We start from the raw sequence: 14367 nt of genomic DNA, 5'->3' as shown, positions 1-14367 counted from the left end.
CAGCTTTGTAAAAGATTAAACTATGTAAAACACACACACACACACACACACACACACACACACACACACACACACACACACACACACTGCAAAATTGGCACTGCTATGGACAAAAAGTCAAATTCAGTGTCACATGCAAAAATAAAACTCAATTCATTGTTTGGGGCATCTTCAAGTTTAGTGTCAATATATTGAAATGCTAATTTTTTCAAGAAACAAAACAATGTTTAATGACAAAGGATGACTCATTTTGGAATCACTGGGAATGGACACAATGTCAACAAACATTCGGCATGAGGGTCAGTGGTTGAGGGATGAGGGAGGTGTGTCTGAAGAGAGCATTTGTTTAGGTCTAAAAAAAAAGTGCTCTGAAAGTCTCCTATACTAAGCCTTTATAAAACAACAGGTCTTTCTATGCTGGTCTTGACGTCTCATACTGTATCCACTGTCTGCTGTTCTCTGCCCTTTGTCTCTGGAGACCATCACCAAAGAGAGAAAGACCTTGATACAATTAATTCACCTCAGACCCTCATTGCCACCTTTGTTTATTTGTCCTTTCTCAGCGTTCTCGCATTACATCCATCCCTCCATCTCTCCCCTCCTCTTTCTCCCTCTCTCACTTTCTCTACCACTGACCAGCTGCTTTCTTTCCTCTCCACTTGAACTACCTGGCTCAGGAAGAACCAGCCCACCTCAAACCCCACCCCTCCCGGTCCCGCAGGTAAACCAGAGATGCCCGGAGCACACCCTGGCTAGGAGAGGCCCAGGATTGCCTTACAGCCTCGCTAAAAAGGGCCTTTTCTGAAACAGCGAGTACATCACAGTCCCACTTTGAACAAAAGACCGGGGAGTCAAGGGACCAGACCCCCTTTCAGGGCTTTGTCTGTCCGCTTTGTCAGACAGAGACTTGGATCGCACTCAAGAACTGGGATTGGAGGAACAGGACAGACACACAAGAGGGGAAGTGGAATAATCAAGAACTTCTCATGATTTTTCTGATATTACCCCTGGCCTTTAACCAAAAGATGGTCAGTTTGTACCACATCGGAGAAGTTTTTTGTGTGTGTGTGTGTGGAGATTACTTTTGTCTGTTAATCTCAAAATGTATTTTTTCTTATAACTTTGTATTTCTTTTGTATTTGTGGGTAAAGCACTTTGGTCAGCTCATGATGTTCACATTCACTTTTCCTGACTCTATGGACCAAGTCAGATTTGACCTTTAGAAAACTTTTAGAGGAAAAAAATGTTTTTTTCCTGTTGCATAGTTTAGATGTAATGCAGTATTTAAATGTCTATACTTCAGTGAGAACCGGGTGAAAACTATTGTTAAATAGTAATTTATCCACATTGGAAACGACAAACCTGACAGCTACCTGTGTGTGTGTGTGTGTGTGTGTGTGTGTGTGTGTGTGTGTGTGTGTGTGTGTGTGTGTGAGTGTGAGTGTGTGTGGCGGCGTAAAAGGCTCAGAGTCAGAGCAAAGCTTAAGTACCTGAAAATCCCCTTCTTAAGACACAGATCTTCAGCAGATCTCCTGCTGAACCGCTGCTGAAATTCAATTCTTAAAGCGGAAACAAAATGAAAAATGAGCTCATCAGAGACAACTTATAACTCGCACAACATATTCTTAAATGTACATATTCAAATCATGTAAATACTCATCTTTGTTATTCAGAAAGAGAGATTAAAGGATATATGGTGATTGCATGCGTAGAATATGTTGACATTCCTGGATAATCAAATAAATATTATCACAATGACGTCAAGTTATCCTGACCTTTATACCATTCTGAGATGTCAAACTTAAAAAAGGCAGACCAGATAACTTTCCATAATGCAAGTGATCTTTCATTAGACCCCTTCTCCTTAGTGTGTGGTCAGGATCTGTCTCCAGGTTAACGCTCTGATGGTAAATTGGTGGAGAGTCCATTTGATCAGGGCTCATCCAGCCTTTAATTATTATGTTGTAATCCATCAGTATTCCAAAACTGGAAAATCATTGAAAAATGATTTTATTATTGTTCCATTGCCACCAATCAAGAGTCTGTTCACTTCTGTTTTTATATAGCCTAAAGTCTCACTTGAATCCTTCTGTGTTGCACAAAATGTGTAAATCTGGTACAGTTAATCACCGTAGCTGTCCAGTTAATTGCCATATTTAAATGATTATAGTGTTGCAGAACACAAGATGAGTGAGATATGTGAATTAATCTGTTAGAGGTTCAGAGAACAAACACATACTAGTGGTTCCAAACCTTTTTTGGCTTGTGACCCCTCTTTGACTCCACAAAATGCCGGGGGCCTCAGGCATACAAAACATACAGCTTATTTGCCAAAATGGCTATTTTTTCAATCATGTGATAATTTGTTCTACTGTGTTGCAAGTAAACGTTAATTTTAGACCACATTAAGGCTATGCCATTTATATAATTGTAGACAGAGACAGAAAAGCCAGGAAGGGAATTGTGCACAAAATTAGGATTTTATTTTTCTCAGTGTAAGAGATGTACAGCCAGGTGTATTAACAAGGCTAGGAAATAATTGTGAGAGCATGAAAAATGGATGAGAGACAGTTTTTTAGTTTTAAGCTTGGGTTACAATTCGCAGTATGAGTTGGAGAACACATTTAACCTTCTGTAACATTGGCTGTTGTGTATAAAGCTGACAATGGAATCAAAATAGCACAGATTTTGAACTTACTGAGACACCTGTGGAATTCATTAGTTTGGATGTTAGTTCCCTATAATTTTCCACCTAATTTAAGGATTTTCTTTTTTTTTTTTTTACACATGCGTGTGTTTCAACTTTAACCTGCATTACAAAAACGTACAGAGTGGTTGGTAAAAATAAAATAAAAGGAAAGCTCATGAGCTGTTAGGCCTATGGCTGTGTAGATTTTATTAAAATGTCAATTCAAATAAGTTCCAACAGTAGGCTACTCTATTCATTTTTTTTTTTTTAAATAGGTACTATAAACTATGTGCTCGAGAAACCACAAGAGAGAAACTCTGTTTGGTAAAACTTAACCTTTAATTCCTCCTGCTGCCTGTAAGACAGCGTTGAGGGCGTACACCTCATTTCGCCTTATGGGATGTATGACATTGCGGAAGAGCTATTCCTGTATCCTCACCCCTCCCTCTTCACAACAACACACCGGGGAGTCGGGGAAAAGCTTCAGCATCAACAAGCAGGGAGTCAACAGGCGAATCAAAAGTCAACCGAGGTCAGTGGAGATCCACTGCGGAGATGGCCCAAGCCAACATCTCGGTGACGGAGAGCCAGTTCAGGTGTCCCATCTGCCTGGACACCCTGAAGAACCCGGTGTCCACCCCGTGCGGACACACCTACTGCATGTCCTGCATTAACAACTACTGGGACCAGGCTGAATCGGGTCAGTTCAGCTGCCCACAGTGCCGGGAGACGTTCAGCCCTCGGCCGATGCTCCGGAGGAATACCGTGCTCTCCGAGGTCGTCGACAAACTCAAGCTGACTGAGATGGTCACGGCGCCGGAGCTCTACCTGGGGGGAGTCGGCGAGGTTCCGTGTGACTTCTGCCCGGCGGAGAGCAGGCTGAAGGCGGCCAAGTCGTGCCTGGTTTGTTTGGCAAGCTTCTGCGAGCTCCACGTCCTTCCGCACCGGGAGGTCGGCACTCTTCGGCGGCACAAGATGGTGGCCGCTGTTGAGTGTCTGGCGGAGAGGTTGTGTGCCCAGCACCGTCTGGGTCTGGAGCCCGTGGGGGGGGCAGGCTCCGAGGCGGAGGCCCCGATGGAGTGGAGCGGGGACTGCCTGCTGTGCGAGGCGGACCAGGAGGAAGTGCACAGTGTGGACGCCCAGAGAGCGAGGAGACAGGTGCAGACACACACAATATATTTAGCCTACAACATTAGGACCCTCAACAGCTTCAATTAAAAGGTTAGACTACCTTTGGGTTTTTTTTTTCCTCCCAAACCCATCAAGTCTCTCAAAAAAAAAAAGTGTGTGTGTGTGTGTGTGTGTGTGTGTGTGTGTGTGTGTGTGTGGGGGGGGGGGGGTTAATAGAGCTAAAGTTTCCTAACCCTGAACATGTGAAAACTGTAACAAGATTTTCCAAGTTATTAGAGGATTTAATAAATGACAACAAACCTAACCCCTAACAGGTTATCTCGTTTTCCATGTTGATCCAGGGGACATGTCCAATAAAGTTATTGAATCTATTCAACTTAATCTAATCTATTCTAAATTAAATGAAATGCTTATTCTAGACCATCTTCGATCATATTCAACCACATTTGTGTCATAAACTGACTTAATGATCATGGGTGTACTCAAATGTACTCCAATAACACTGAATAAAAAAATCAAATTGATGAAACTGCATCACGTCTTGAAGGACGTTTTCATGTCCTATCTATAACTGTAAATGATCCATCCATCAATGATATCCAACAACATGTGAGCTGATACCAATATAGTCTACTGTATAGAGTTAATGCCAAAATGATGGGGGGGGGGGTTTATCAATGGATATGATAACATTTCTTACACGTCAAACTAAACCTTTAACAACCTAGATGGAGCTTTTGTCATTTTTACAACAAAAAAAAACCCACCACAGCTTTCACTTAAAGTGAAAAGATGAGTTCAAGACAGTGTAAGGAAAGTGCATTTTAAGTCTCGTTTTAATTGTCTGCATGTTCTTCAGCTTCAACTTCAGGAGGCTCAGAGAATAGTTCAGGGGAGGACGAGGACCGGAGAGAGAGAGCTGGAGGAGTTTCAGCAGAGCTTGGAGTCACTAAAGGTAAGACACACACGCACACACACACACACACACACACACACACACACACACACACACACACACACACACACACACACACACACTTGTTCTACCTCTATTTTTTATAACGTAAGTTGAAACTGATGGCACACAGGATCTCCTTAGGGTTGTAAAACCTCTTAAATCAATGACGTTATTTCCATGAAACGGTGAAGTCAGTGTGTGGAAACATCTGGAACATACTGGTTGTTTTTATCCATCACCAAACATCTTGAATATAGCATAAAAGACAAAAACAAACTTCTGTATTAGATTCAACTTGAAGTAACTTTGATTGCTCCAAACCACATCATTTAATATACTCTGTAGTCTGGGTGATATGTCTGTGTGCTGTTAAGTCAGTATAGCTGTGCAGTTAACCAAATAACAATGTTTTTCTCAACAGCTAACGACTACTCACATTCATTTATAATAATAAAAAAGAGATCGCTTGCAGAGGATTAAAGATTAAAAGATTAAAAGATATTAAAGTCCCCATGAAGCGGAACTTCCAGAGAATATAAATGCAGTGTTGTGACTTCCTTTCAATTTAAATGCGATGGATAGGATATAACCAATCAGAAGATGGAAGGCGGGACATATATTTTGGATGACTGTGACTGGATCGTTAGCTTCGAAAAACAATTTAATTGATTGAAAAATGAATAAACACCCCTAAGTGCAGGATGTGTCATCAGACATTTGAAAGTTTTACAGGAAGACCAAAAATATGGTTATTTTTCATCGCTTTTTGAAAACTATTTGGTAGATAATGGCGGATAGAGGAACGCTGGATTCAAACTGGAGCAATGTATTCTTCATGTCATGGCAAATTGAAAATGACGGCAGTTATTATAGAGTTAAAAAAAACAAAGTTGATTAGATTGAGCTAAATAACACTAATGGAGCCCTAATATTATGAAGTGTACTGTTGTGTAGTATGGTATGTTCTATGTAAAGCCCATGAGATAAAGTCAGACTGAAATAGACTCCATTTGACATTTACACAACTATCCAAGCAGTACACACACACACACACACACACACACACACACACACACACACACACACACACACACACACACACACACACACACACAGAGGAGCTGTTGTATCAGTTTCCACTGCAAAGCTAAATAAAGTTTCAGTTTCTCCACCACTCCTTTCTTCGGTCTTCCAAACCTTTTCTCCTCTCTCCCCTGAGCATCCTCCATCCGTACAGCCTTTGTAAAACTGTTCGATAAAAGCCTGTTTTTTTCACTCGAGGGTTTTATCGTTTCAAAGGGGCTTTTATCAAATAGCAAAATAATCCAAAATCAACGAATTTGATTTTTAGAAACGGTATTGTAACATAGCTTAGAACAGGGCTCTTTTACTCAGCTCATGGAAAGTTTGCATTTTAACAACATTTTATTTCACAGGAAACGCACAACACGCAGGCTTATTAGAACGCAGGTTTATGTGTGATGCCTTATTCCTGTTGTTAGATGTTGGTGTTGGGGTCGTAATAAATCTCTCTAAAGTGTGACACCATCAGATGTTGGTAATGTGATGGAGCTCAGAAGAACCTGCTGATTATGAGATTGGAAAAAATCAAGTTAACTACACAGTACAGATCTTTTTTCAGTCGTACTTTGTGAGATTCTGTTGCTACTTCAGACGACTCTTTTATTTATTTGTGTTTGTGTGTGTGTGTGTGTGTGTGTGCTTTCAGGTGTCGGCATCAGCTGTCTTGGAGGACAGTGAAGCTCTGTTTGCAGACATGGCTCTTCGCCTGGAGAAGACCAAGGCAGAGGTGAGCAGCAGGGGCGACACTTATCCGTATTACTCTGAACAGTAGTCGCACGGCTTGACGTCTGTATGGAGATCATCTACTTTTGTGTTGTAGGTTCGGGGGAGGCTGGAGGCGAAGGAGCGAGCGGTGGTTGGGAGGGCCGATCGAGACATTGAGACGCTGGAGAAAGACCTCGAGGAGCTGAGGAGGAGAGACGCGGAGATCGCTCAGCTCCTGCAATCTGAGGACAACGCCCACTTCTTACAGGTGAGGTCAGATTAGGAAAAGGGAAAATAACTTCTCCTAATGGCAAAGGAGGGAGGATAGACAAATGCTCATAATGCAGTATTCCTACATTGTGGTATTGGTACCCTTATTAGTGTAAAGATTCCAATTACTTTTCCACCACTGGAAAAGTAATTGCACGTCAGCAATTATCGACCCATTACATTTAATGCATCCTGTAGGCCATTAGAACTCACCAGAGTGCGCACAAGGAAGTGCTTCGAGAGATTAGTACTGCAGATGAAAGATGGAGTCGGAAGAGTAGATGGTAGGAGAGAATGAGTCAGCAGTGACGAGCGGAAAAAAAGCTATTTTCAAATTTAATTGTATAAGGAATTAAGGTTGTGACAGATGCCAGGCTGTATTTTCCACTGTCTCTCTTATCGACCCAGGCGGCTCCTCTGCTATGCGTTCCTCTCTCTACTGGTCGGCACTCCCGAGCCCTCAGCCTGCCCTCGGAGGCCTTCAGCGGCGCCAGGAGAGCGCTGTGCCACCTTCGCAGCAGGATGGAGGAGGTCTGCAGGGAGGAGGTGGACAAGATCAGCCGTGCAGGTACAATTCCCCGTTTATTACCTACAGTAGACAGTGATCGGCACGGCCCAGTTTGGAGAAGCCGGCCGAGTAAAGTAACAGAAACTTAAGATTTAAAGGGCTCTTGAAAGAGTTTGGAGCGAAAACGTTCTTTTCTAAGTCCCATCACAAAGTAAACCAAGTGTTTGCAACATATATGATTATTTGCACTACTTCACCTTGCATTCAGAGAGACCTTTCCTCACCTGAACAACTTCTGTATTTTCCACTCACTGTGATACGCTGCAAATCTAGCTATTTGGTGTTAAACATTTTGTTGCCGGCTCAAACTGAAATTAAACCTAACTTTTCCAAGGATTTCAGTAATGTGGCAGGCATATGACTTTCCGGATGTTCCTACTGGTAACATCCTGGTCACTGTATTCCTCAGACAGCTGTAGGTAGCTGCAATGAATATAAACATCAACACTACACTAGAAACACTGAAGCAACTTTGTGTTTTCAGAGATCGTTTTCGGGGTAATTTTATAAAACCACTTTACAATAAGCAGGCTATATCTATATCTACACACACACACACACACACACACTTGTTTGTATTGCATTGGGGGCACTCTGTCTCTGGACCTTTTTTACATGGCTAACATGCATTTTGCTCCAAACCCCTTCAGCAGCGGTTCATGGTGTAGCGTCCGTTTCTTCACTCTTTCAGGTTTCTCCAAACAATGGCCGTGCTGACTGGCATGTTCTGTTGGCAATACATTGCCTGTTTATTAGTTCCTCACACAATCCCACTTTAGGAATCTGAACTTTGTAATTAAAGTCCAAATAAACAAATGGCACACTCTTACACACAAGCTGTATGTGTGATCAGTCCCATGCTATGATTTTCTCCTCCTTCCAGTGAATGAGAACTACGTCTCTGGTGCAGAGTGTGTAAAAGGTAAGCATGAGAAACATGATGCACACACACACACACACACACACACAAGCACTCAACCTCTGTGACAGTGTGGAGTGACCCATTTTTACCCGGCTGCAGGTTTTGACATGACATTTAACACTGCAAGAGACAGGGGGAGTGTTAATTATTGATGCCGCAGAGGTCAGAGCCACGTCTCTTACAACACACTCTGGCTCATATCCAGCTGTGCTACGTTCAGTCCACTTTACTTTAATTGGAAGCAATCAAGTCCAGTCCAAGTGTAAAAGTTTAAATAAATTAGTTCTACACAGAGGATCCGGTTAAAGCTACTTACAATGAATAGTTATATACAAACTGAATTGTATGCTGTATTCCATTGAGGTTGATTTATTCAGCTTTGCCTTACACTATTAGCTTGGACCTGGGTCATCCCCATTTTCCACGATTCATTTGCTCTCTTTATTTGAACTAACAGTGTACAGCCGGTAAGGGCGATTTTCTAGTGGAAGTATCAGTAGGTCATAAACTCATTGTCAGGCGTCTTAAAATAATGAGAAAAACAAAAACAAATCTGTTCAAGGTTTCCTTGACGTGTAATCTTAAAACAACACTGAGCTGGGAAACTTAAGACCAACAAAGTACTGGGACCAACAAAGCTCCCTCCATAAATCGCCAAGCTATCAGCTCGGTGGTGTTCATCTGGAGATTGCAATGTCCAACAATTCATCCTCAACTCTTTTTTTATATTAAGAGCTTATGAGCAAAAGCTAGATCGCTAACATGCGTAACAAGATGGCGATCATAGTTCACGTTCTACTTGTTCAACGACAACATGTTAGCTTTTTCTTTGTGTACATCAAAGTACATCTCCACAAACCTGCATGGTTGTAGACTCCTGCTACTGTACGTCGACTATCTTCTTTTTTTTCTCGCCCTTCTCAATGAAAAACTGTTCACAGCAGTTTCTGTGAATTTTCCAGACACATTTCATTGATGAATTATGTCTTGTTTCAATATATCTATATTTTAAAGTATCTACAAAATACCGTTCATATCCATTGTATTTGGGAAGGTGGCAAAAATCTTGGTGCAGAGAACTCGAAACCACAGCAAATGCAACCGGGTCAGCAGAGCTCAGGGGGTAAGTGTGAACATGTGGGGGTTTCTATGGTCATTTTTGGTGAACTAATCTTTTAACAAAAACTACTAACTACTGAACTCTACTAACTTGCCACTGCGCCACTTTCCACTGAGATTGTGTACTTCTCCACAAAATAGCCCAAAAGACTTTGAATAGGGCTGCTTACAAAAACGAATCAATATGCAGTGAATAGAGCACTTTTTTCCTAATGCTGCATGCATTGATGTAATTTGTGGATTCATTATTCTCCATGCTCTTTATGTTGGTCCTCTGTCTGTCACTTCGCTTTATACTTGCTGTTTAGCCAATCATGCATTTATTTTTCTACATTTAATTCTCTCACTTTCTCTCAAATTTATTTTTCAACTCGTTGTTTATTTATCTCCCTTGCTCCTCCACCTCCATTCAGTTAATTTGTTTCTTTTTCATAATGTGAATCAAAGTATTAAAGTTTCTCCGTCTTTCTTTTTGTGTCCCTTATCAGCAACTCCGGCGACTTTCCCTCTGTCGTCTTTGTCTCTGCAGCCGGCTGATCAGAGGATGAGGGCCGTTTTCCTCAGGTGTAAGTCCGATTTCTCAGCTCTCTCTCTCTCTCTCTCTCTCCCTCTCCCTCTCCCTCTCTCTCTGTCTGATGCACCCATTCAATAAGATCAACCTGCATATCACTCCCCATCTTATTCTCTCTGTCTCTGACCTCTTTTTCTCTGCCCTTTTTCCGTCCTTGTCATTCTTTTTTTTCAATGCCTCTGGTTCACGAGATCACGCAAAGTCCTCGTGGGAAATCTGAGAGCCCAGTCTGGACGCTCATCAATCATTAACTGTAATCATACTGTATTTATGACATCCGAGTCTGTTAAGACCGGTGCTTTGTCTCAACAGAAACAACTAAGCTGACTGGCTGACAACATACAATCACCTTGTCAAGCTTTAATAATTCATTTGGTCAGCGGAAGATTAAGTCTGGATGTGTTATTCATCCTGTCTTTGCCAAAATGTCAACGGAAACATATGACTCCTTAACATCGTCGCTGGAAACTCCTGTGACGCTAAGTTATAGAGCTGCAGAGATCTGGGTCTGATGATGCTGCTGCTGCTCACTGGGGCATCAGGAGTTCAAAAAGATACAATAATCCTTCCTGTGGAGAATGTGCATAAGTCTACATAACTTTAGGACCATCCATCAAACAGCTAATGAGATATTTAATTCTTTACCTAAGTAGCTGATATATGCGTTGCCTGTGTCTGCTCAAAGAAATAGCATTTCAAAACATCTCAACGACTTAAACTGATGCCTAACTAGCACTTAAATCCTGAGCCTGTATGAGAGGGAATGTTTCTCCAGACTTACAGTAAGGAATGGATATTTAGTTTTTGTCTTCCAAAAAAGTGGAAACTTGAGGACCTAGGATTGGCTGTATTCAAAACTAAAGTGTGTCATTTAAAAGGGTGCACATGTTGCAGTGTTGCCAGGCGTTGGTGTTTGGCTATGAAGGTTTATTCTCTGGTGGGCCCACTGCCCAACAGACCTGTAGTATTGCTTAATATGTAAATTATGTAACCTGAAACTTGTTACGATTAGGATTCCTCACCTCTCTTTTCGCTTGTGATGCATTGCTTTAGCCTAATTTACCTTTTAGGATGGTCTCCAACAGTGTTGTGCTTTTTTACCATCAACAACTGGATTCAAGTTTGGATCAGGAAATGCACATATGTGGAATGACAGAGTGCGGCTGCCACCACGTTAGTTAATAAGTAAACGCGTGCAGTGTGTCAATTTTAAGTCCACAGTTGTCTGTTACTTAGGACTTCAGTAAAGTATGTCCAAGCCTTTAATAATTCTGGATCAGGCTTGATTAAAGGCGTTGGTACCCTGGTAACATCACAAACTTTTCTTTTTTGGTTTCCTTTCCTCCAGTTTCAAGTCGTCTCTCCTTGGACCCTGACACGGCCCATCCAACCCTTGTTCTTCTGGAGGGGCCTCAGGGTGCCCACTGTGGCGAGGAGCCCCAATCATACCCCCCTCACCCTCAGCGCTTTGATTCAGTGGCTCAGGTCCTGTGCAGGGAGGGCCAGTTTGGCGGTGCCAGCTACTGGGAGGTGGAGTGGAGGGGTGGGGGATGGGTGGACATCGGCGTCACCTACAAAGGTATCGGACGTAAAGGTGGCGGGAAACCCTGCCTGCTGGGGCGAAACGAGAACTCTTGGCGGCTGAGGTGTACACACGCTGGGTACGCTGCCTGGCACGATAACCGTAAGACCACAGTGGCTGCACCGCCCTGCCCGAGGATCGGCGTGTTCCTGGAACGGCAGAAAGGAACTCTATCTTTTTACAGCGTGTCAGACACAGTAGTCCTCCTGCACACCTTCCGTTGCCCGTTCTCTCAGCCGCTCTACCCGGCCTTCCGCCTCGACCTGGACACTACCCTGCTCATCTGCCCGCATGACAGAAGCAATGGAAGCCCGGTCTAACCGTGCCCCGTCTTCATTTTGTCATGAAAGTATGGCAGGAGAAGGCCGTTTTGTCTCTGGCCAGGAAAATAAACTTGAGGGCTCCACCTGGGTCAGTTGAATCAGATTTTGTTGGTCAATTTAAAACAGTGGCTATTCATTCTGTATTTATCAGCTCTTTTCCACACACAACTTTTTTTATCAGCCTACATTGGTGTCAAGTTTGACCTGTATAGTTCATGTTTGTTTGATTTTACCAGAATCAGCTGCTTCTTTCTTCGTGGTTTTCTTATTGTCATTTTAATTTACTTTATTTAATCAAGGTAAAGGATTTAGCCAGCTAGGGAGCTAAAGAGCTAAAGATAGCAGCAGCTCGGCTAGCAGCCCACAAAGCCTCAATGAAGAGAGTCCGAGAGATATGAAACTGCTTCATTTTTTTTTTAAACAGTTTTATACACCAGGTTGTGTTTTTTTTTATATATCCGGGGTGTGTCTTACTTCAAATAATAACATCAGTGATCAACCAGGCAGAGCACCAACAAGCCAACGGCAGCTCAGCTAGCAGCCTCTCTAGACTTCTACGAATGTGGACCTGCTTTGTTTGATGTTACAGCTTGTTGTAAAGGCTAATGCCTGTTTTTGTGATAGAAAGGCTTAAAAACAGAAGTGCAGATTCAAACTGAGATTTGGGTTCATGACAGGGATGGTCAACATATAGAAGGCAGCCCAAATAAGCATGAAATATCCCTGCAGAGGTTTCTGATGCAGAAGAAACAATACCAGAAGGTAGCAGAACAGTCAGGAATCTTTTCATTTTTACTTTCTTTGTCTCTATTTTATCAGTCTTTAAAATCCTCACTGTCAGGCTGAGCTTTATAATGCACACTTGTAGTTACATTTTAACACTATGCATTTTTTACAAGACAAACTAAGAATTGTTACATTAAGAAATGCCCAGACGTTTCTTATAACAATGACAATCCTGTTCAAGCGTCCCAGTGAACCATGAGCGAGACGAAGCAATCAGAATATCTTCAGGCTCAAACTGAAGGAGCTCATTTGTATGCACCTTTTTTCAACTTTAAAAAGGTAAAGTGTCTACCTTGAAACAGACTGAACAACAATATGTCTTGAGAAATGGTCAAAAAGTATTTTTCCCTCTTTATGTTTCACATTGTTTGCTTTAAGAGTCGTTTGAAGTACCAGAGGAAGGATTTTCTTTTATGATGCAATGATGGGCTGGACATGGAAGAACCTGCAACTACTTGAATACTTAAAGCAAGATCATTTTTTGTATCATTTTCACTGCCATGGGACGTAGGAAACTTAGCTGAGTTTCTCTGAATGAAAGCGTGACCTCAGCTTCAGATTTAGACGAAACAAAGGCCATATGTAGCAACGGATTTTCTTCGGGTGATGTCTGTTTTTTTGTTTGTCTGTTGTTGTTGTTTTTGTAACTGTAAGTGGTTATTGTCTTCAATGTGGGCAAGTTTATGTATAAATTATATTTGTCAGGTCTTTGTGCTAAGCTAAGGGAGGTAGCTGCTTGCGCTGATCTAGTGGTATCGATCTGCTGAATCAGCAAGAAAAATAAAATAAAGAAAAACGTCATTCTTAAATCATCAAACTTTTCACATTTTCATCTATGATCATATCTGTGTCAGTATATAACTAACCAGCAGTTAATTAACTTATTACATATTTTAAATATGTAAATTAATTTAGAACATACACACTGGACTTTACTATGCATGCTTCCAAAGCCATGAAATCACTATCCAATTATCATATCTTAACATATCAAGTCATATTTTGTATGAAAATATCCATGTAGTAAAAACTGACTTGCTCCAACCCTTCATCAAGCATTGGGGAAAAAAAAGGAAAACAAGATGGGAGTGTAGAGGATAAAACATATCAAAATAAATACCAGAAAACTTTGATAAGTCTGCCACTGTGTCCCTGAGACCTGTTTCCACATTAAAATAGTTTGATTGTAGCATCAGAGTGGGTAAGGATCTACTTCCTACACTCATTGAAGTGCAGTTATGCAAGTGACCTCTCTTCATTCTGTTGAATGCCATACAGTTGCCACAGTTGTTCTTGGATCATTGCATTGCTTTTATCAATTGTTTGTAAACTGTTTTTTTACTTACATGAAGTGCATTATTCCTCAAGCTGTGGGTTTGTAACATGAACTGAATGGTCCGTGCTGGTCTGTGTGTATATTTGGTCCTGTGTCTTCTTTCTTCCTGTCGACTCGCTGTACTTTAGTTCATGTGTTTGTAAAATATGTTGTGATTGTCTGAGTGTTGCTTCTTTTTCCAAGATGAGGTCATTCCACCTTGACTTGCAATAAAAATAATTGTGAGAATCTAAATCAACAGTCTGAAGCTGTTTTAAAAAATATTAGCACATTTTAACGAGGATTACTGCTGAAGAAGTTGTTACTGTCGGCAGTGGCGAAACA

General features: G+C 41.6%; 1 protein-coding gene across 2 annotated transcripts; it reads left to right on the top strand.

The window, feature by feature from the left end:
* The first annotated feature begins 3144 nt into the window (after positions 1–3144).
* On the top strand, positions 3145–14277 carry LOC109991501 (E3 ubiquitin/ISG15 ligase TRIM25). 2 transcript variants are annotated; one of them, XM_020643813.3, is made up of 9 exons: positions 3145–3847; positions 4680–4775; positions 6508–6588; positions 6682–6834; positions 7245–7404; positions 8288–8326; positions 9381–9449; positions 9934–10011; positions 11365–14277. In XM_020643813.3, the coding sequence occupies exons 1-9, from the start codon at positions 3245–3247 to the stop codon at positions 11916–11918; spliced, it is 1833 nt and encodes a 610-aa protein (XP_020499469.1). In that variant the 5' UTR covers positions 3145–3244; the 3' UTR covers positions 11919–14277. The 2 variants fall into 2 exon arrangements, with proteins under 2 accessions (XP_020499469.1, XP_020499476.1); XM_020643820.3 differs by lacking the exon at positions 9381–9449.
* The last annotated feature ends 90 nt before the right edge of the window (positions 14278–14367 follow it).

This window comes from Labrus bergylta, chromosome 1 (genome assembly GCF_963930695.1).
Source record: "Labrus bergylta chromosome 1, fLabBer1.1, whole genome shotgun sequence".
NCBI lineage: Eukaryota > Metazoa > Chordata > Actinopteri > Labriformes > Labridae > Labrus > Labrus bergylta.
The sequence above is the reverse complement of the archived record's forward strand: the minus strand, read 5'-3'. Positions and strand labels throughout refer to the sequence as shown.

Coding starts and splice junctions, on each gene's coding strand:
- LOC109991501 (XM_020643813.3), top strand. CDS start 3,245: ATGGCCCAAGCCAACATCTCGGTGACGGAGAGCCAGTTCAGGTGTCCC. Junction 7,405..8,287: donor GGACAAGATCAGCCGTGCAG/GTACAATTCCCC, acceptor TCCTCCTTCCAG/TGAATGAGAACTACGTCTCT. Junction 9,450..9,933: donor GGGTCAGCAGAGCTCAGGGG/GTAAGTGTGAAC, acceptor GTCCCTTATCAG/CAACTCCGGCGACTTTCCCT.